This window comes from Paramisgurnus dabryanus, chromosome 16 (genome assembly GCF_030506205.2).
Source record: "Paramisgurnus dabryanus chromosome 16, PD_genome_1.1, whole genome shotgun sequence".
In the NCBI taxonomy this organism is placed as follows: domain Eukaryota; kingdom Metazoa; phylum Chordata; class Actinopteri; order Cypriniformes; family Cobitidae; genus Paramisgurnus; species Paramisgurnus dabryanus.
In genome coordinates, this window is record NC_133352.1 from 13,359,683 (window position 1) to 13,381,512 (window position 21,830).

The 21,830-nt window shown below is 40.6% G+C and overlaps 1 protein-coding gene across 1 annotated transcript; it reads right to left on the reverse strand.

Annotated features, from left to right (window-relative positions):
- Window positions 1–1,074: 1,074 nt before the first annotated feature.
- On the reverse strand, window positions 1,075–21,410 carry kdm2ab (lysine (K)-specific demethylase 2Ab). Its single transcript, XM_065266459.1, has 23 exons — window positions 21,238–21,410; window positions 20,358–20,396; window positions 18,580–18,715; window positions 18,324–18,402; window positions 18,186–18,232; window positions 17,913–18,091; window positions 17,729–17,835; window positions 17,529–17,622; window positions 14,387–14,540; window positions 14,095–14,210; window positions 13,878–14,004; window positions 13,552–13,787; window positions 13,383–13,460; window positions 13,033–13,299; window positions 12,815–12,946; window positions 12,652–12,732; window positions 11,573–11,839; window positions 11,005–11,037; window positions 9,966–10,843; window positions 5,165–5,328; window positions 4,936–5,082; window positions 4,127–4,339; window positions 1,075–1,975 (listed from the first exon to the last, which is right to left on the reverse strand). The coding sequence occupies exons 2-23, from the start codon at window positions 20,391–20,393 to the stop codon at window positions 1,794–1,796; spliced, it is 3,753 nt and encodes a 1,250-aa protein (XP_065122531.1). The 5' UTR covers window positions 20,394–20,396; window positions 21,238–21,410; the 3' UTR covers window positions 1,075–1,793.
- Window positions 21,411–21,830: the final 420 nt, after the last annotated feature.

The following is a 21,830-nucleotide window of genomic DNA, read 5'->3' on the forward strand; positions in this document are numbered from 1 at the left end:
TAATTTCAACTTTCATGACTTAATCAAGTTGAAATAACTTAAGCCAACTTATTTATTGCAACTCCATACTAGTCAAGAGTTTACAAATAATTTCAAGTTGATTAACTTTCACATTTAAAAGGATATTTCGCCCAAAAAAGAACATACTGTCATCATTTACAAACTCTCACGTTGTTACAAATCTGTATAAATGTCTTTGTTCTGATGAACACAAATTAAGATATTTGAAGAATGTTTGTAACCAAACCATTCATGAGCCCCATTCACTTCCATAATATTATTTTTCCTACTATGGAAGTGAATGGGGCTCATTTGTTGGCAGAATCAGTCAAGCACCACAACGATTTTTCAGCAAAGTCCTCTAAGTTCATGGAAAGAGAATTAGATGAATGACGGCACATATACGTTAAAGGGATAGTTCGGCTAAAAATGATATTAAACCCATGATTTACTCACACCCAAGCTGTCCGAGTTGCATATGTCCATAATTTTTAAGACAAACACATTTTCGGATATTTTAAAAAAATGTTTTAGATCTTTCAGTTGATTAAATGTGAAGTTACGGGGTCCACGACCTTCAAGTCCAAAAAAGTGCGTCCATCCTTCACAAATGAAATCCAAATGGCTCCAGGATGATAAACAAAGGTCTTCTGAGGGTAATCCGCGCGGTGTTGTTGTAGAAATATCCATATTTAAAACTTTATTAACGTAAATAACTACCTTCCGGTAGCGCCGCCATCTTAGACTCCTCTGTATTCAGGAGAGAGTATTAGCGTAGTGTACGCACTTTTCTTAGTGACGTATGACAAATTCGGAGGGCGGGGGCACAGAGCAGCAGCAGAGTAACCTCCGTAGGCTGCGTAAGCTCTCATCCTGAATGCGGACGCGACTAAGATGGCGGCGCTACCGGAAGGTAGTTATTTACGTTAATAAAGTTTTAAATATGGATATTTCTACAACAACACCGCAGTTGTGAGGAGCTCGGATAAAGTGTTCTTTATCCGAGCTCCTCATTAATGTTCATTACAAGATGGTCACAAGCCAATATTAAACAAACCAAATCTGATTCCAAAGAATAAGCTCACATTTTTTATTAGTTTTTTTTTAGTTTCTTGGAAAAAACACAAAGTGGAAAAAGGTTGCGAAAATAATTGTAATGCTACAGACTGTTCTGGCTTACAGGAGAGGAATACATTTACACAAGGATGCGTCTATATTCATATATATATCTATCTATATTCTTTCAGGTATTAAGGAGGGGAACAAAAAGGTATTCCTCTTAATAAAGTTTAAAGTAAGGGGATGAATAAAATTAAATGCAAGATCCCCAACACTACCTGAATTGAGTCCAAGTGATGGGATTTGGAGAATGGATTAGAGTATTGGACAAGAGTAGGAGCAAAGTGTTTTTTTTAAAGGCAGACAACAGACTGCCCTGAAAAAGAAAACAAACTGTAGAGCAATAGCACCTGTTGATCTCTTAATAGAAGAGCCCGTGGCATGACAGGCCTGAGATCTGATTGCCAACTGCAGTGTATTTGTGTGTACATAAAAGAAATGGAAACAGCTAACTACAAAAAAGAAAGGATATCAATCACCCAGATCTATTTATACACAAGCCCCGCCCTGGATGCTTTGAGCTCCTACCTTCTATGTTTCTATACATTAAACTCTGCAGAGAACCCCTCTACAGACAGAGCCCATCACACACACATAGGGACTCTGTGCATTCTCTCTCAGACACACGTCGCACAAATATTCACAAAGTCTCTTTCTCCCTGAGGAGGGCGGGTTTAGGATATCCTCTGGATGAGCTTATCATCTGATAGGCAGTAGAGGGCGTTGACAGACAGCTCAGAGATAAAGCTTTCGCACGCCTTCCGCGAGACCCCTTTGCAGTCACGGAGGTCCAACACGGAAAGACAGGACAAACGCCGCAGGTACACCAAACATCGGTCTGTCAGGCGACTGCAACCTGGACAAGACATAATACAGGGAATTAATTGTATGACTTATGTTTAAGCACAATATACAGGTGATTAAATATTTGCATGTACATTTAGTTTCAAATTATTTTTTACCCGTTTTTTTTTAACAATATAATAACAATATTATATTTTCTGTAAAAAGTGTCTTATACAGCTGAAAATCAAAGCGACAAGTTTCCGGTCTCTGGTGAAGCCAACACAAAAGTGACTTAAACAGCACCGATTTCATTGCTAAAAAGCAATGTTATTTTGTGTACATGGTATAATACAATGTGTTCGCGTGGTTTAGGATTCAAAAAACACATTATTTCAACATATTGTACATATTTGTAGCTCCAGATTTCACTCTCTTCCTGAAATGCATGGATTTTGTACAAAACTGTCCCTGATTGGCCAGCTAATCTGTAGGTTGTGATTTGCCTGAATACCTCTGACGTCAGCAGGAAATGTGACGCTCCTTACCATGTTTGAAAGACTCGGTCACAATGCAATGCTAACAGGAGTTAACTTTCAGGCTGTGAGTCCAAGCGGGAGGAATTATGATAATGTCGGTCTTGTCTACATCACCAATCCCAGGAAGTAAACTGTTGCCTACAATCCGTGTGTTTGTTGGAGTCCAAAAAAAGAGATTTACGTTGGAGATGATAACTTGCGTCATCGTTTACTTTGGGGTTTGTACCTTTTGCATATCGTTAACATGTACTAATACACACCAACGGAAATTTGTAAAATTGTGAATCAGATAGTTGGTGCTCTTTAAACTGCAGTTCATCAACTGGCCACTAGAGACAGGCTCCAAAAGGGAGTCAATCCAATAGATCCCCCTATATTCAAATGCCAGAAAAAAAAATATGGTTTACAGCCTAAAACCAAAAGAAGTTTTGGTGTATAGAGCTAATTTTGCCCTTCATGAAAAATGTGAGGTTTTTTTGTAAGTCATCCGTTTTAATTATAATAAGCCTTAAAGTTCTGCATAATTAAGGGCGTGGTCACTTGAGTGACAGGTGGATTACTACTGTCGAGCTAGGCGGGTGTGGTTTCAGCAACCAGGCACCTCAGCTCCACCCACTTTCCACCACTGTGACTATTTTGGTTATCTGGCAGTGACAAGCGGGGCTGTACTGGCGAAGGCTATGGCCAGCTCCACCCACTGTTATGGACTTTAACATCTTGTGATCCATGACAATAGCTGCGTTTCCATTTCAGATTTGCGCAAAATGTATGCTATTTTTTTAATGCCAATAAAAAATAAACATTTGAAGTGATGGCGTTTCCAATAACCAATAATATGCGAGTAAAACATAGTTTTTCCTCTCGCAATACATCGATGGTAGGTTTACTAATATCACATCCACCACATTAGCCATTTTTTTTAACACAAGGAGACGTAGGAGTAAATATCCAAACATTAAATGCCAAGGAAATCCCCTAATAGTTGGGGGCAGCAAAGCATGAGGTGTTTCTGGGAGGTTTTTTATATACCGCGCCATCTTCGATTAGGTGATGTGTACATCAGGTGACCTTAAAAAGTGCAAATAACCTGTTTCCATTGCAGTTTTGTGAAATACACCTTTTCTAAATTGCCTGAAATACCACCTCATGCGAGCGTAAAAACTTTAAAGATATATTGGAGTTTTTGCTAATTTGATGCGTTTCTATTGGCTGTATTTTCAATTCGCTATGTCAATTTGAAGATTAATGGAAACGCAGCTACTAAGTACCAAATTATCAAAATAATTCAAAACAACCGTTTAAAAAAGATCAAAATGACTTTGACACCAAACATACCTGCAATTCTTTAAAGGCAGGGTGCATGATCTCTGAAAGCCAATGTTGACATTTGAAATCACCTAAACAAACACGCCCCTACCCCAATAGAATCTGGACCTTCTATTGATAGACCCGCCCCACACATACGCAACCCAGACAATGCTGTTTAGTAGGCACCTTACTTCTGATTGGCTGAAGTGTGATTTGGTAGTCGCCCCGACTCCATTTTCCAAAGGTTTTTTTTTAAATCATGCACCCCGGCTTTAATCACCCATATTTTACATAGTATTCTGTACAGCCCTTAGACAACCTTTTGTTGCTTAAAAAAGATGAGTTCTTGCCAACAAAGTGTCTTTGTGTACACTTACCTGCCAAGTTGAGGTGTGTAAGTGTATTGCGTGTGGAGGACCCCACAGCACTGAGGAGATTGAGAGCACCATCTGTGATGGGACAATGTGAAAGCTCCAGACGGGTAAGCAGAGGCATATGTCTGATGATCAGCCTGAGCGTGGCTTCAGTCAGCTCTAAACCACACAACCACAAGCACTGCATGTTCTTTAGCTGGGAACGGTTATCGCTGCCTGCACAAACATAGATATAGGTTTCAAATCCTTAACAACAGGGACACAAGTGTTTTAGGAATAAACAGCATAGAAAAATGGTTATTGGCACTGTGCTTATAAATCTGCTAGCTGTGCATTTTGTTTTTAAATTGGGTACCAGTCAATAATCTTTTCTGAGACCTCTTCACATTATATCCTATGCAAGATCTGTGCTAGGGCATTCCCTACATCGGTGCACGACTTTGTACTAATATGGTAGAGAACAGCTATGCAAGCATAGACAAATTCTTTGCTGGACTGTAACCTGCTTTGCATAATGAAAAAAAAATCTAACCACCACAAATTGCCTTTTTTTCTGACAACCCTCAAACTCTTGCCCACTTTGCTTTAATGGTTGTGAAAGAACACAAATTTCATATTCTTGAAAATGCGTATATGATGTATGCTGTGCGGTGTTTCAGGAAATGTAAGTTTGCTTGTTTTTAACAACATGCCAGAAAGGGAAACTACACCAGGTTACTTTTGATCAAAAAAAAAAACAGAAGCCTAGAAACCTGACATGTTGTGCTGTAACTCATATTTATTATAAGTCTGATGAAAAGTTTGTGTTTTACCTGGTGGGTTCAGCAGCTCCCTGAATTGTGGGTCTTTGATCCCATCAGCCCAACGTAGGTCTAAAGAGCGAAGTAAAGGACAGCTTGGAGAGCTCAGTGCTGAGATCGATGTCCAGTTACATCCTGACAGCACCAGATCCTTAAGCCCTGTGATAGATCCACCAGTGAGTAATATCATATACTGTCCTGTTTGGTGAAATATTTACAGTGAGAATATGAGAATATGCACCTGGCAGTCGGTTGATGAGCCAGGAGAGTTGTTTTTTAGAGATGCTGGCCCAGGAGAGGTCCAGCGTGACAGGCTGCCGTTTGATGATGCCTGTGAGGGCCTGCGGACTTATTGACCGACATCGGCTCAAACTGATCCGCGTCCATAAACGCTTGTCACATCCCCTATATAAAACCAACACAGAATATGAATTAAAGGAAACATATTTTACATCTTTAAAAAAAGTCTCATAATTCTTTGGTGTTTTAGCTCAAAAGTATCCCACAGATAATTTATTATAGCATGCTAAAATTGCCACTTTGTTGATGTGAGCAAAAAAGTGCAGTTTGGGGGTGTGTCCTTTTAAAAGCAAATGCAAAAGCCGATGAAATGCAAAAACTGATCGCCATGATGGTGGTTTGTTGAAACTGAACCTCAATTGTGTTGTCAATTATTTCTCTCTCCCTCTCTGCACTAAATGGCAGTGACACGGTTGGATTGAGCAGTTTAAGGGAGGGCTATTATTATAAGATCCCATTTTGACATCACAAGGGGAGCCAAATTTCAGTGACCAATTTTTTCACATGCTTGCAGAGAATCTTTTACCAAAACTAAGTTACTGGGTTGATCTTTTTTCAAATGTTCTGTAAAAATTCATCACCAAATTTTCTGGGTATCACAAGCCTGGAAAATGAGATGACAAAAGTAAAAGTGTCACACATTTTTAGTCTACATGTACCTTTGTCTTTTTATAGATATGTTGCAAAATGATAAATTCTACTACAATCAATTGTAAGTATCATGCAGAGATATTTATTAGGGGTGTAAATCGGATGGTTCATTACGATGCGATGCAATACAGATTTTCTCCACCTGCGATGCAATATTTGCTGATACATCAAATGCTTCCCTGATGCAATTTCGATCAAATTCATTATAGATATTTTTATATTACTTGCCTAGTTAGGCAGTTACATTTTTACTTTCAAATGCAACCAGAATATAAAACATGAACATTTCATTAAACACTTAAAAATGGCACAATCTCAGTCCCGATTGGAACTTTTACAACAACAAACTAACAATATTTTTAAATAATGAGAGTCACAAAAATTCTAGTCTCAGCCTCAGACGTCACGCCCACAGAAGTTGGCTAAACTTCTGATGTAGTGTTGTAGTCAAGACCACCTAAACCGAGACAAAGTCATGACCAAGACAGGCCGAGACCAAGACAAGACAAAGACCATTGCAAGTCACTGCATTAAAACACTTATGATAAAATGTGGAATATGCATACATGTGTGCCATCAGAGAAGTTGATAAAATAATCAAAGGCATTGCAGATATGTGGGAATTTATCTTTGTCTATAAGCAAATAAAAGTAAACAAACACTAAAGAGCTGAAATCAACTTAACCATTTATTCTGAACTGTCTTTCCATGGCTTGCCATCCACTTAACACAACGCAGGTGTTTTTAGTAACTGTCATTGGGAGAAACTTAAACAATGCCAACATCATATGCGAAACCTGAATAAACTGCATAAAATTAATGATAAAAAATAAATGTGTGATGTGCCATCAGTTGTGGTCTTGACCGGTCTTAAAATAAAATTCCGAGTCCTCTTTGTTTGATTCCAAGACGAGACCAAGTTTGGTGGTACAAAATAAAACGTAGTGCTTTTCTAAGCGGATTTAAAAGAGGGAGAAGGGAGCGGATTTTTCAGGCGAGTTGAAGTACTCCCAAAAGTGCTGTTCCGCCATACAATATAGTTCCTCTTTTAAATATGCTTAGAAAAGCGCTACGTTTTATTTTGTACCACCAAACTTGCTCGTCTAACTACTCGTCTTAAATAGGAAAAACGTTGATGTGTTTGGTCACTTCTAAATTTATCTCTGTTGGATACCATTGAATGAATGGGGCTAAGCTAAATGCTATCGAAGTGTCGCAGCGCGCCCCAGCGCTTACGTGCACACACTAAGATGATAGAGGGATGTATCAACTCTTCTTAGTTAAGGTAATAACATAGTTTAATATGGAAAATGGATAGACTATTCCTTTAACGTGGCTAATGATGAGCAGTTATCATGATCAGCTAAAATTAGCATTCTCAAAAATATAAAAGTTCCTGGTATAGACTCTCTAAAAGACGCTAGACGAAACAAACCCTGATTGGTTGTTGGACATGATGGTCAAACGGCCTCGTGGGCGGGCATTGGCCAAAAAAAGCAGCAAAAAAACACCAGACCTTCACTGTTAAAGGCTCTCTAAGCGAATCTGCGAGACGTTAGTTATTGTTGACGTTTGAAACGCAATGTTGCGATGACGATGTGAGTTGCGATAAATATTTTATATTTTTTCATGTTTTAGGGGCCATTCACATGTCGCGCCTAAAAATGCGTGGAAAACGCTAGACACGTAGGTTATTGTCACATGACTTGCACGCTGCGCTTGTGTCATTCTGAAAAGTTTAAATGTTTTTGAAATACCTGGAAATAACGAGCGCGTCGCACCGCGTGCGAGTCGTGACCACGGCGCTTCCAGAGCGCACATACATTTGAAATAATGAACTTGAGCGCGCAATAGACGCAATATGTGAATCACCGCTTCCACAGTACCTGTGTTTGCGGCGTCATCTCTCCTAAATCCAAAATAATTGCAGCTGAACTGCTGTTCCTTTTCACCACAAGGTCTTCGTCTGACAACACATTTTCCTCACTCTTCTCTCCTTTCTCGCCATCATTTTTGCTAACAGGCACAGCGTCGCAACTGACACCTCACAAATCAATCTGAGCGTAGCTGACTTGGGGCTTCCCCTGAAAGCGCAAACCATCCGTGCGTCCCAAACTGCCTACTTCCATACTATATAGTATGCAAAGAGTACGAGAAGTAGTGCTTTTCGCCTACTATATAGTATGGAAGTATGCGGTTTGGGACGCAGGGCATGTCTTCAGGACTAAACCTGAGGGGTCAAACGTTCATTACATGCGCTTACCGTTTTCCCTTCATTCATCGCGTCAAGGCTGTCTGTTGCGATGTGTTCATCGCATGAGTTCATATCGCGATGACGATGAAAATTCGATGTATCGTTTAGCCCTAGCGCCCAACCCCCACCCCCAAATCCTTTTTGTCGTTTATTGGCTGGAATACTTTGTTTTGTTTTGTGATGCTAGGTTTGGCCAGTATGTTGATATTTCCGTTTGTGAAGCATGGGCTGTCTACAGAGATATGGTCTAAAACGCTTCAATTCGCTTAGAGCACCTTTAAAGGTCTGGCTACGCGAGACTACAAAAATTCATGCTAATGATAGCAAAAGTCTTTCAGTATTTTGTTCCAAAATGTGCAAGTGACAATGTGCAAGTGGTAGTTTTAGAAAAAAATATTAAATTGAAAATTAAACTGCATTTTGCATGGACATATCATCTGCAATGTTAAACACTTGCTCGTCTTCAGCCTCTTTTTCTGTATCTTCGCTGCTACAACCACTTGCTGCATTGCATTCACTTGGTGACACAAGCAGGCGAAAATAAACTAAAATTCAGGCTTTGGCGGAAATGCATAGATGGACGTTACGTCAAAGAAAAAGGACATGGAGAGTGTTAAAATAAAGGTACCTCATATCGATTTTTATGTGTGGCATCGAACAATCGATTTTATTTCTAACGGTCTGATGAATTGATCCATATCAATGCATCGTTACACCCCTAATATTTGTGTGGTTCATGAAGATACTGCCATGAAGTTTGTTTCAAATCCGTCAGCGTTTCCCGCAGCATATCTCAGTCAAGGCGGCCCACCTAAGCTTGGAAACCCTACCGCCTTAACTAACTTGTCCAAAAAAAAGGCCGTCAAGTTCATCACGGAGAATAGCGCCTACGCGCATCACACCACATGCGGGGACGTGCGCTACACGGCCAAAATGAGAAAGACGTGGTCCTGACCGTCACTGTCTGGAGGATAACTAGCCAGTTGATAAAACATCTTGGAGAATAGCACGGACGTGCTTCACACTGCGAGTGTGCACGCGCACCACACAACCGAAATGAGATAAGGGGACTTGCTCCGTCATGTCTGGAGGATAGCCAGTTGATAAAACACGTGTCCGTGAGAACTGTAAGTGGATTTATGTTTTGGGTTTATTCAAGCCTGTTATTGTATTAGTCTATAGTTCTTCTAATTTTAAATTAAGTTAGCTGGTGATTTTGTTGTTTGAGCAACCTGCTAAGGTTTCACGTGCCTGTTGATTCAATATAATTGTTGAGCTCTCTTGCTCACGTTATTCATGTGCTTATTTACATGCTACAGTAGTTACACTCCTTTAAGATAATGTCATTAATAGTGGGAAATAATCAGTTTTTACCATTTTTGCGCTCTCTATCATCATTCACCTGACGTTCTACAACATCTGTTTTAGTTTGTGTTTATTAACCCTTTAGTTTCACTTCATAACGCAGCTATTCCCATTAGAGGTATCTGTTAAAAATATTAAAATTCATTAATAATCTAGTATGTGTTCATTTTTTGTCATAGTTTCTTCAAAATTAAGTTTTATTTGAGTGTTTTAAAAATAAATAATTTTATTTATTTATTTTATTAAATTTTTTTTAATTTTCATCATGACGCATACGCCCCGCCCCTTTGATTGCCACGCCCTTGGCCCCATCCACCCGCCCAACCCTACCACCTTGACTAACAAATTTTCTGCGGGAAACCCTGTCCGTCACTTATAAAGTTTCATTTTCGAATGTAGGCCGAACATAAGAATCCTCACAAATTCTTAAAAAAATAAGCTAAAATATGATTAGTGGTAACTGTGCACTCACCATTTGTACCAGCTCTTGCAAACGGCCATGCACACGCACAACTCTGCCCGAGTCAAGTAGCGAAACACAGACACCCACACCTCTCTCTCCCAGCCAGGCTCATTCCCTCCATTCTGCTCTCGCGAGACCTGTAACGTGTAACTTGAACAGGAGTTGGAAGACTTTTCCTTTTCCGATCGTGTCTTTTTCCCAATTCTCTCACGAGTAAGGTGGTGAGAGGAATTTTTAAAGTTTGATCTTAGACTATGAGCCAAATGTTGGTGTTTGGACGTGCTCCTTGTCAAAGTGCGTGGTGAATGAGGACTGGTCGAGCGAGCTGCGCCATTCCGCAATGGGGGACGCAGCAAGGTTTTGGGGTCTAGCGGAAGGCTTCTCGGGGATAGGTTGGCTTCCAGTTTAGGTACAATGGTGCTGGGGTCACGTCTACCTCTGGATGGTTGCAAAGTGACCGTGACGCATGACCCATGGCCTCTGGTGTCATCGGTTAGTACCACAGAAGTGTCTGACCGAGTTGGCTCTCCGCCCTCACTGTTGCCCTCACTCTCTCCGTTTTGATGTCCATCACCGTTCTCCTCTTCACCTGCTTTTCCACCACGTCTATGGGGACGGTTCTCTTTACCATCACACTGTCCATTCTCCTTCCTTTCCTCTTGTTCTTCATCCACAGAATCATCCGGTTCTACGTCTACATCCATCTCCATCCTTTCTCGCAGACCTCCACCTCGGCCACCACCTCTGAGTCGCACTCCTCTTCCACGACAAGAGGACACGCCTCTGCCGCGGGTAGCGCTTCTGGTGGGTGTCGGCCTGACGATGCCCCCTCTCTCCAGACTCCGCTGACGCAGGAGCTTTGGAGAAAGAGAGACAGACGAACGGGTCTGAGAAACAGAAACAGAGAGGAGGACAGATGCAGAAAGACAGCACAGCCGAGAGCGACAGAGAAGAGAAGCAATGAGATACTTTGCAATGTGCCAAGCGGATTACAGATGCACGGCGATGTGCAAGCAGATGTTACAGGCTAAAAAAAAAAAAAACTCACCGACTGGAGGATTTTCTTTCTTTCCAATTTTATCTGCAACACAAAACAATGTAGCAATGAACCTTACAAATCCAAGGACAAGAAGGAAAACAGCTAAGCTCGAAAGGTTTGCAGATGCTACAATTACAAGGACGATTGTTCAAACCGCTCTCTGCACGTTTAAGTTCCTACATTTTATAACAAAACCAAATTATCTTGATGCATTTTATTTGCCAAGTCACTCTTGTTAATATCTGTATAACTACATGTATAAATTTGCCTGAGTTGAAGGACCATTTTAAGCTTGCTGCACTTTGGAGTAGGGTGACCATACGTGCTATTTTACCGTATACGTCATTTCAGTTAAAAACATACAATCATTGTAGTTTCATTCTTACCTTTAAATGTATTTTTTTTCTAAAATAGAACTTGAAATAATAAATCTCGTTGACGTTTGCGGTGGACAAATGACAAAACCTGAAATCCTGGCCTGGATGCATCCCTGGAAAATGGCGCCCTAACTTTTGATTTAAATCTTAACCAACATTTCATCTGTAGATTATCTGCGTTTGCAGATGCATATCCTCACCCTTTTCCTGAGTTGTAACTCCAAAGCTCCGGCTCTTTTCCTGTTCTGCTGGTGTTGCAGCAGAAGTCTTTGAGAAGGGGGCGGTTGGCGCCGGGAGCGGGTCAGAGGCAGAGAGTAGGGAGAGAGGGGCGGTCTTCCTCTACGCCTCATACGCAAGCCCCCCACTCCAATCCCCTCTCTGTATGCTTGCTTGGCTGGAGGCCCCGATGAGACACTTCCATTGGACACACTGCTCTCCGACTCATCATCACTACTACTACTGGAAGACTAGAGAAAACATAAAAATCTTTTATTTCGAAAACTAAATAGTAGTTCATCAGATTCAAACTTCAAACTGCAACAAAATGTAATGCATCTCCCGGGTTACATACGCACATAAGGGGGTACGCATACAGTATAAGCACATTCTTCAGAAGACGGAAACTGCGTCACGTGCACTAGACGCATACCCTCGTGTACGTGTAAAAAGTGGACCATACTTCGGATTTAAGGTGTAGTTCACTTCAAATTGCAGCGGAGCACGGATCAGAACACAAGATGTGGTGCAACGATTATTCAACATCATCTGCCTCTGTAAAAACCTTATGATGTGGGTTGCACCAGGGTTGTAGTCGAGTCAGACCAAGTCACCAACCAGCTTTATCTGGTCTTGACTCGACTACAGCACTGCATTGCACGGTTAAGTGAAAATGTCTGAGCGGCGTAAGCTTAAGATTGACTAAGCAACGTGAGAGGGCTGTGTGTCACAGTGTCCCAAACGACTCAAAACAAACATCTACAAACTTAACATTTTGATGGCCTTCAGTGTAGACTTCAGTGCATTACTTTTTTTTTTTTTACAATCACAATCGAATAACGAAAGCGTGCTTGGGCTAAAATCGAAAAAAAAATTTGCAAGCCTGTGGAGAATAGGAGACAATCGTGCTCTGGCTATATTTTATATGACTCTTCTGTTTATGCAGTTATGTGCTATAAATGATATAATATACACACTTAAATTCAACATGCTGGCCCCAATATATTTGTCTATTGCAAAGGACAAATCTGTAAAAAAATTTTATTTTAACCAGTAAGCATACCCTGATTTCTTTGCCCTGGACACATTTTGGACATTCCCAACAACTTGGAAGGTCCTTATTGATAATACCATCCCCTGGCACCTACAATATACACATATACAGCATTAAAAATCAACAACACAACAGCTCAATGAAAAAAGGCATGTATGACACACACATGTACCTCTATACATTCTGGATGAGTGATCTGAGCGCATTCAGAACATTCCATAAGGCTTTGGAAAGACTCCGAGTCTTCAGACTCCTGACAGCCTTCCTTGCATATGGCACATACTGCAGTAAGAGGCAGCGCCGGCTAGGAACAAAACATAAGATACATGAAACAAAAAGGCACTTTTCACACCCGAACACACGTAAACTGGCACTGCTGAAAACACTCACTGCAAGACACTGCCGGAGTACACAGCTCTTCTTGAGCCTGCCTGGTCCTCCGAACTTCCTCATGTCCCTACAGTAGTTGCAGTTGCCACACTCTTTGCGCTGACAGGCCTGGCAGCGTTTGCAGCGCACGCGCCGGCGCCTCAAAGCAGAGATGGAGGAAGACGGCTTTACGGGCCGAGGAACTGGCGGCAGAATGGAACCAGAACCGGGAGTGCGTGGCCGGTACTGCGGAGTTGGGGGAGGAGAGGGTGGCTGATACCATGAGGGCTGCAGAGAAGAGTGCACACGTTTAGTTTGCAAATCATGTATTTAGTACAGATAATGGTCACACAGAACATGTTAATACCTACCCTTTTGGGCCATTTGACAATTGGTTCTCCAGTGTAAGACAATTTGGGGTTATCATTGGCATGTTCCTGTAGCAATTTCTGCAATGAGAAAGGAAAATAAATGCTTGCCATACCTAGCACTACTAGTTATATAAAAACGTTTTTTTTTTTGGTCACGTGGTGTTTGTACCCGCATGTCACTAAGCAGTGCTGGGGCGTTTCTGATGCCTGCTGGTACACATTTCTTGTGCACTGGCAGGTCCTCCAACTTCTCCAGTAACTGGCTAAGTCCCTCCAACTCTAAGGGTGTCAGGTGAACCTTAACTCCTGGACGGGTAGCAGGTGCCTCTTCTTCTTCAGACTCTTCTTTGACATTTTCCTCATGATCACTTGTTTCTTGTTTTATCACATCCTCTTGCGTCAAGCCTGTGAACCACACAACAGAAGTGACGATGTTATTACAGTGTTTATATATAATTAAAGCTATATATTAACAGTGTGGTGATGTGCACTGACCGATGCCCAGCGAGTGCTTCTGGAACTCAGGCGTGAGGTGAGAAGTGTTGGTCAGACAGTACAAGTAACGCTCCAGCACATACCAGCACATCTCATAGTAGAAAGGGTAACGGAACTTAGATGGGACCTGCAACAAATAACCAGAAATGTGTCAAGTATATTCAACTACACAACTGCAGCAAAATATGCAAGTGTGCACGAGTGCGACTGCTCTCACCCGCGTGCGGTCCTCAATGTTGTAAATGTTGAGCTGCATGGGAATGTTAAAGCTGTGCAGAAAATTACCACCGAACACCATAGTGTCCATTGGGGTGTACACGGCATGGATCCACCCTAAATGAACAGATACAATGCTTACATTCCAGAGGACTATGAGACTTGTAATAAAAATAAAAAAACTAAGTAATTAATACTTGACTCTTATCCAAAAGAGTCACAAATACTGGTCATGGGTAGGAGGTACCCATGTTTGGTGCTAGAATCTGGCTACTGCTCTTGCGTATATATACCTGAAGGGATCATAAATGTGTAACCCTGCTTCAGTTCAATCCGCTGGCACGCCGAGACTTTATCACCCAGAAAGATGTCACCCTGTTTCCCTGACAACACCCAGTTCTCATAGAGCTCCAGGTTCTGAGGTGTGGGCGGGATCAACCAAAACACCTGAGATCATTTGATGGAACAAAGACAGATGATTACTAAACACCAAGGGGCTGTTTACACTTGGTATTAAGATGTGTTTTCATCGATCGGATCACAAGTGGATGAGAGGGACACATTACGTTTACACCTGGTATTTATATCGGTCTCTTTTGTCCACTTTCGACCGCTTCTGTCCTGAATACTGTGAGGGGTGGTCTGTGAGACGGTGGGCGAGTCTCTCTGCTGTCATTCAAACGAGAGCGGGAGTAATTATGAGTTTATATGGACGCAAACTAATATTATGTCGGAGTCCGCTGCTTGTTTAGCAAGTATACATGCTGCACAGTGTTTTGTACGTTTATATGTTGGAGCTTTCTCTGAATTTTCAGCGCAATTGATGAAATAGGATTGCGCAACTTTCACGCTTTCAAAACGAAACTACGGAGAACACCCGCAGTAGTTTTATCAATGAAAGGCTAAAAATAGCGCTGTTCACCGTATGTTCACGGCAGAAGTCAAAAAAAGACGTAAAATTTGTGTTTAATACCTCAGATTAGATAAATGGGCGGAGAGAAGGCGGTCGCGTGTGGCTGTTCGAACACATTCAACCACATTGCGTTCCGCAGCTCCAAAGCGATCCGATCGAAAGTGGTTTCGACTACCTCTGGATGTGGTTGAAAGTGGTCGAAAGTGGACATTTTTTGAACACCGTTTACACCTGGCATTAACGTCATCCACTTGTGATCCGATCGGCGAAAACGCATGTTAATGCCAAGTGTAAACAGCCTCCAAAAGAACCAGATTAAAAAGCAGTGTAGGTGATTTAATTCAGAAATATTTGTAGTTATGCTGGTTTAAAGTCTCCTCACATTCTGATAGTAATCACTATGTTAAGTTGTCTAAATATATTCTTATAAATATATGTCGTCTGTGAAAGGTATAGGACTAATGGCGCACTCACATTATCCAAACCAAACCATGGCCCAGGGTGCGTTCCACTCCAGTTTTAGACACACACTCGCGAACTTCCCTAAGCACTTCCGCTCGGGGGAATCCCTGTCGCCATTTTGAAGTGCGTTCCACTTCGTCAAGTGGACGAGGGAAGTTTGTATGGACAGACCCTCGCTCCCTCGATTTTGACAGAGGGAGCGAGTCTACTTCATATGTACACTTCATGCAGCATCATATCCCACAATGCAACACGATTGTGACGTCACTTCAGCAACTCGCGCTTTGCACATGGAGGGGGCGGTCTTCACTTTCCATGTGATCAAGGGCTTAGGGCGATCCATTTGAACCCACTTCAAGTGTTCTAGCAGTAGTGGGCACTCGTACAACGTAAGCAATGACGTACATCCGAGTGAACGAGACTGAGGGAAGTTAGCGAGGGAAGTTCGTAAAAAAAACGAACTGGAACGCAGGGCCAGTGTGATTGTCACCCCTCCCTACTCCCCCAAATGCACGCACTTACACTGTACTTTTATCGATCCAAGCCCGGGCGCGCTTTCGTCATTAGGATGCGATTGTTTTGAAAAAAGCAGGAAGTAAAGCGTTCTTTTAACACTGGAACCCACCGTAATAAGTCTGTGTTTTTATTCTAATTACAGACAGCCCTCTTACATGTCATTATATTGCTTAGTTGATCTGTCGCGTTTGCAGCTCGGACATTCACGTAACCCGAGGTGGGCATCAAAAGGTTTTTCGGAGGCAGACGAAGGTGAGTGGTTGCGCCCCAGCGGTTTGGTTTGGATAGTGGGAGTACACCCTAAAACATTTAAAACCCATCATTTCATTAGGACCAAAAGCAGCAGTGATTGGATCAATGCAATTTTTGCTTCTTCTCTGTTAATGTGTTTTTGCATACCACTGCGAACAGCATCAACCAGCCTTTTCTGCTGAACTGACAATAAATGGCACTTGCACAGGAGCCACAAAACAAAAGACATCTTTTAAACAGCGATGACAGGACAGGAATAGGATTAATAAAGTGCAAAAACTCGAATTGACATCGGTTCTGCAAAATGTTCACACTGGTGAATAAGACATGATGAAGTGGGCCTCTGGTCTGTGCATAGTCATGTGTTTTGGAGGAGGTGTGGCTTTGGATGTCAATTTGAATGGAGGGTGGGATTGTGATTCCCATGCTAGCAGGCTAAAGCTAGCATTTTTTTTTAAACTTTCAATGTCTCAATTACAACATTTGAGAGGGACAGACTGACCATACAATACTTTATAGCAATTATAATTAAGTAAGTGAGATATAATGAAAACCAGTGTGATGACCTCAAGTTTAATAACTTAAAGCTTTAAGAAAGCATAAATCCCCAGCCATAGCACTGTACCATGCAGCATAAAACCTCGGCATAGTACGGCAAAAACAGCAAGACTGATGTTCAACATTCATGAAAAACAAAGCTTTGATGCATCTTACAAATTCGCATCTTCAAGATTTATTATTGACGAGAGATATCTCGTCAATCAAGAGAAAACGCTTCCCCGCCAATGACGAGTTTTTCCGTCTTTCCGCAATACCGCTATTATCCACTATTATCCACCTTCCGCAACTTTTTAAACCCAGAAGTATTGCATGGCAAGCTGCTGCATGTCCGTGTCTGTTTTAAAGAGCGCTCTGAATGGGATCTCTGTGAAAAGTCCGTCACAAAAATGCTTTTTGCTCAAAATGTGGTGTTTTTGCAGAAACCTACCCATATTCAAAAGCTGATTACAAAAGAACTTCTGAAGGTAGGATGAAACGTGTTTTTTTGTTTGAAAGCAGAGGGTCTGTTCTTTCATTTGGTATATTGTATGTTTATATATTTAAAGAAGAACATTTTTGAAAGAAATTAAACTTTTGTGAAAATCATGAAAAAAGCTGGCGCTGGCTGGCAACTTTTTTAAAAAACGCTGGCGGTGAAAGAGTTAAGCAGCATAGACCATTTAATTCCAATCACAGTGTCTGTGTCGGTGCAGTGTGTCCCCATAGCGTTGTACTTTTAAGACAGCACTCACCTTTCCTCCCCTGAGGATGTGATACCAGACTGATGTGCCACCAAAGTCTATGTGGAAATCTGTAAAGCATCCCTCGACACTCATCAGACAATACCTGAAACAACACACACCACTGCTACTGACAACCTGCATATAGCAAGTTCATATTTCCTTAACATTTATGCAAATAAAGAGTCTTTTTAAGAAAACCGAAGACTTACTTCTGTACTTTAGGATACTGCATGTCTGTGATTACATTAGTAGCGTCTCTCTGTCGTTCTTTAAGGTGTCTTGGCCACATGTTGTCCACCCAATCAATCATGTCAACCTAATGAAAAAGCAGGCTAAAACATTAAGTCATTTCAAAACACAAAAAGCACACACTTGGTTTGTGTGTGTACATACCGAGGCAGGTCTCTTGACCAGATTCTCTAGTTTTGTATGACTGAACTCGAGGCTGATAACATTATACAGCTTTTCCCTCTCCGATGGTGGCGTCTCGTAGTATCTCCTCCACTGGCCCATTGACATCTCAATGCCTTTCTGAGTAGTCACATCCATCACGTCAACCATCCTGCGACTGCCTATCAAAGCAAACACAGGGGCGAGGACATTGGCAATGATCACGAAATTTGAAATAAGGCGTAGTATGATAGAGTCTGAGGAAGTTACACTTACCCACAAACAACTTCACATCACTGACACTGAAGTCTGGATCAGGCATCCTACAAGTTACAGACGATATGATAGATAAGATTAATGCAGTTTGGTAAAGGAACAAACAGTGATAAAACATCATGATGAAATGAGCCGTACTTGATTCCAAGACCATCTGCCTTCTTAAAGACAATGGGGTCTCGAAGTCCCTCCCGTTGGATGTACTCCAAGGTAAAGTCTGCCAAGAAAACAATACATAGACAACTTAATACATACAATATACTGTATGTCAGAAAAAAAACTGTATAATTCTTTACACCAAATAAAATAAAATGAAAAAAATATATACACACAAATATTAACTAGCTAGCTACATATTTTAATGCTGAAACTAAACAGAAAGTTTAACACAGACCTTCCCCTTCCATAACTCTGACCAGATCCGAGTTGTATCGATCACATTTAAGTTTCTCTTCCACGTCAAAAGACCTCTTGCCCTCGATTTCGTCATCTGAAATGTCATCCTGGTACCGTCGCCGTGTGCCTGCCCGCTAAAGTTAAAGCAGTTAAGCAAAAAGGAGATTAGGCAAGATATGACTTTAAATGTATAACCTTTATACATTTATATAGTGGAAAAACCAGGGTTAGCAGCAGACAGCAATGGAAGTTTTGAAACTAAAGCATCCCATTGAACGCTAAAGGTCCTAATTTCCTAAATCCTTTTAGGGAATTGTTTATATATGAGGTTTTCTTGTAACTGTGTAAATGTGGGTGTATAACTTAACACGAACATGGTGCATCCCTGAACAAACCATTTTAAAGCATCTACCTTACAATATTCACAATAAAGGTGCTTAAAGGGTTTTTTTTACAGTGAAAAAACTTTTTTGGTTCAACAAAGAACCTTTCAGTCAAATATTCTTAAAATTTATATTTTTTTCTTAAATTTCTATAATATAATACAAATAACATTTTTCACTAAAAAAACCCATTAAGGCTGCATAAGGATTAATAATGATTAATCATTTACAGAATAAAAGGTTTTGTTTAAAATATATAAGAGTGTACTGTGTATAATAATTACGTATTTATAAATACACACAGATACAGGTAGTTTTCATTTTAAGAAAAAAATATTTATATATAACATAAATTATATGTTAATTTAGTAATACAAATGTACATGCATCTGTGTGTATTTATATACATAGTTATTATACACATCAAACATATACAATGTAAACTCAATCTTTAATTCTGCAAACGATTAGTCACGATTAATCGCTATTAGGCATTGGCCAGTATAAGATTTTGGTGGTATGATAACCTTTATCAAAAATACCACGATTTCAGAGTGTTGCGGTATTGCCATTGCAACACTAAAATGTGTTATTTTCAAATGCCAGATAAAAATAAAGCCTTTACATTATGATATGCTTTTAAATATATATCATGTTTTCGTAATGTATATTAAATGTAAACATGAAATCATTAAATCATGTGATTGATTTGATGAATTTTGTATAAACACAGCTCATACCTTGGAGAGGGTATCACAGAACATTTTAGTGGTCTGTGAAACCTTGACTGTTTAAACCTCGGTATAGCTTAAAACCGGTAACCGGCCCATGCCTAATCGCTATGCAGCCCTATTTAAGAATCAAAAAAGTTCTTAAGATGTTAAAGGTTCTTGATGGAACCATTCATCCAAAACGGTTCTTTCTGGCATCGCAAAGCACCTTTATTTTTAAAAGTCATCGCACAACAAACTCGTTTAGCCTGTCTTTGCAGAGACAAACAAATAACGTATAAAACACAGTTAAGTACCCTCTTTGTTGATAATCACACACCTGCAAAATATGTAGCCTTTGAATAAAATGCAGTATAAAGGCATGCTATGTAACAGTTTAAGCAGGGGTGGATAGATGCCCATTCAAAGTAAATATGAAAAGTTTAACCTATTTTACTGCTGCTGTGACACAGCTTGCCTAAGAGCAGTGTGCAAATACATGAGAATGAGGTTTTGACAGACATCCAATGGGTGTGTAACATCGGCATTCCCATCGGATGGGATGTCAAACGGAGCTCAGCTGTCGGGGAATGATGCGATTACAGGTCCCCTAAACTTTCTAAACATTTCACCAGATGCCACTTTGGTTTGTAAGAAACATGTTATGCAACCAAGAGACTTACCAGGCGTTTGCTATAGCGGGAGGCCTCCTCTTCCATGCCCTAAAAGATGAAGGGATACATTAGTAGAGCATCTCACCGTGGTGTAGTAAACGAACATCAGGTGCATTGACTATAGCTTCACTATTGAATAATCTATAACACGTTTAATGCAACACAGACAGCTGAAACATGGCTTTTTTAAGAAGCATTCACTAAAAAGTCATTATCCATTGGGAGACACCATATCTATCAATGTTGGCTTTTTTGTTACTGCAACAAGTTACATATCCAATAAAACAAACAGCATTTAAGAACAAACAATGACTACATCCTACATAGATGTAATTTTAGTCAAATGCAATAAAGGTTAGACGGCTTTCGTAGTGACTAGATAGGCACCCCACCAAGTAACGTATTGTGACAATCATTGAAACCATCACTAAACTCAAATCACACAACAGAGCCCGTTCAAATACTTCTAACTTCTCATTTCTGAGACAATGAATAAAAAGAAACAAAACACCAAATGGACTTTTCAACCCAAAAAATACTACCTTCACAAATATAACGTTAAATAAACCCTGCGGTGAAACTGACAGACAATTGACATTTATTGCAGTTAAGGCAAAGGAGCTGATGCAGCTAGCCGGAACGAAAGCTGTACTACTTATGTTTGAGAACCAAGAATGTTTACAAAAATGAACTCAAACACAAGGCTGTTTTAATGACAAGTCGCTGTTTAACTCATTTGTTAATAAAAATCTATTTGTTGGGCATAAAGTACAAAATTCAAGCCCATGATATTCGATGCTAACCAGCTAATACGCTAGCATTTCCATTGACAACCCGCGCTAGCATGTTAGCCTGCTAGAAACAAAACAAAAAGACCTTTAAACAATACCTAGTCTTCAACTTTCGCTTTTTGCTGAGAGTATGGTGTCCCTATGTGGAAACTGACTTAGGAATTCCAGCTGAACTGCAAATTCATCTTGTACAATTGTGTCGCTCCTTTCTTGATATTCTTATTTTTGTACGATAAAGTTAAATCAATCCGCTTTCATCCGCCATTTTCAGATTGTCATGATACACACACACACACCACATTATCTACTCCCACGACACGCCCCGGAATACAACAGCCAATTAGTGAGCTGTAATGCAAATGAGCTAAGCGATGATTGGGTCAAAGCGATGCCATTCAAAAGGTATTTTTCATTTGTTCACGCCTCTCGTTCGTTCATTATGATACGGGAGCCAATAAATGTTCGGAGTGTTGCTTGTAACAGTCAGTTTATTGGCTGCGAAGTAAAATTCGGGTCATTAAAACCCAACAGCCTATTACCGCACAGAGATTTTTTTATTGAAATATGAACCTATCAACGGATAGGAATTAACTCACAAAACTCTTTATTGGCGAAGGCGTTGCGATTCACAATGCTGCCGATTTCTTGTACAAAAGCCAAAGAGCCACCTGCCATCGTGCCAAAGAAATAA

Excerpts from the sequence above, each read along its gene's own strand:
- kdm2ab (XM_065266459.1), bottom strand. The coding sequence starts at position 20,393 with ATGGAAGAGGAGGCCTCCCGCTATAGCAAACGCCTG. Across the intron at positions 14,005-14,094 it reads ACATTGAGGACCGCACGCGG|GTCCCATCTAAGTTCCGTTA; the intron begins GTGAGAGCAGTC and ends TATTTGTTGCAG. Across the intron at positions 13,461-13,551 it reads CACTGCTTAGTGACATGCGG|AAATTGCTACAGGAACATGC; the intron begins GTACAAACACCA and ends TTCTCATTGCAG.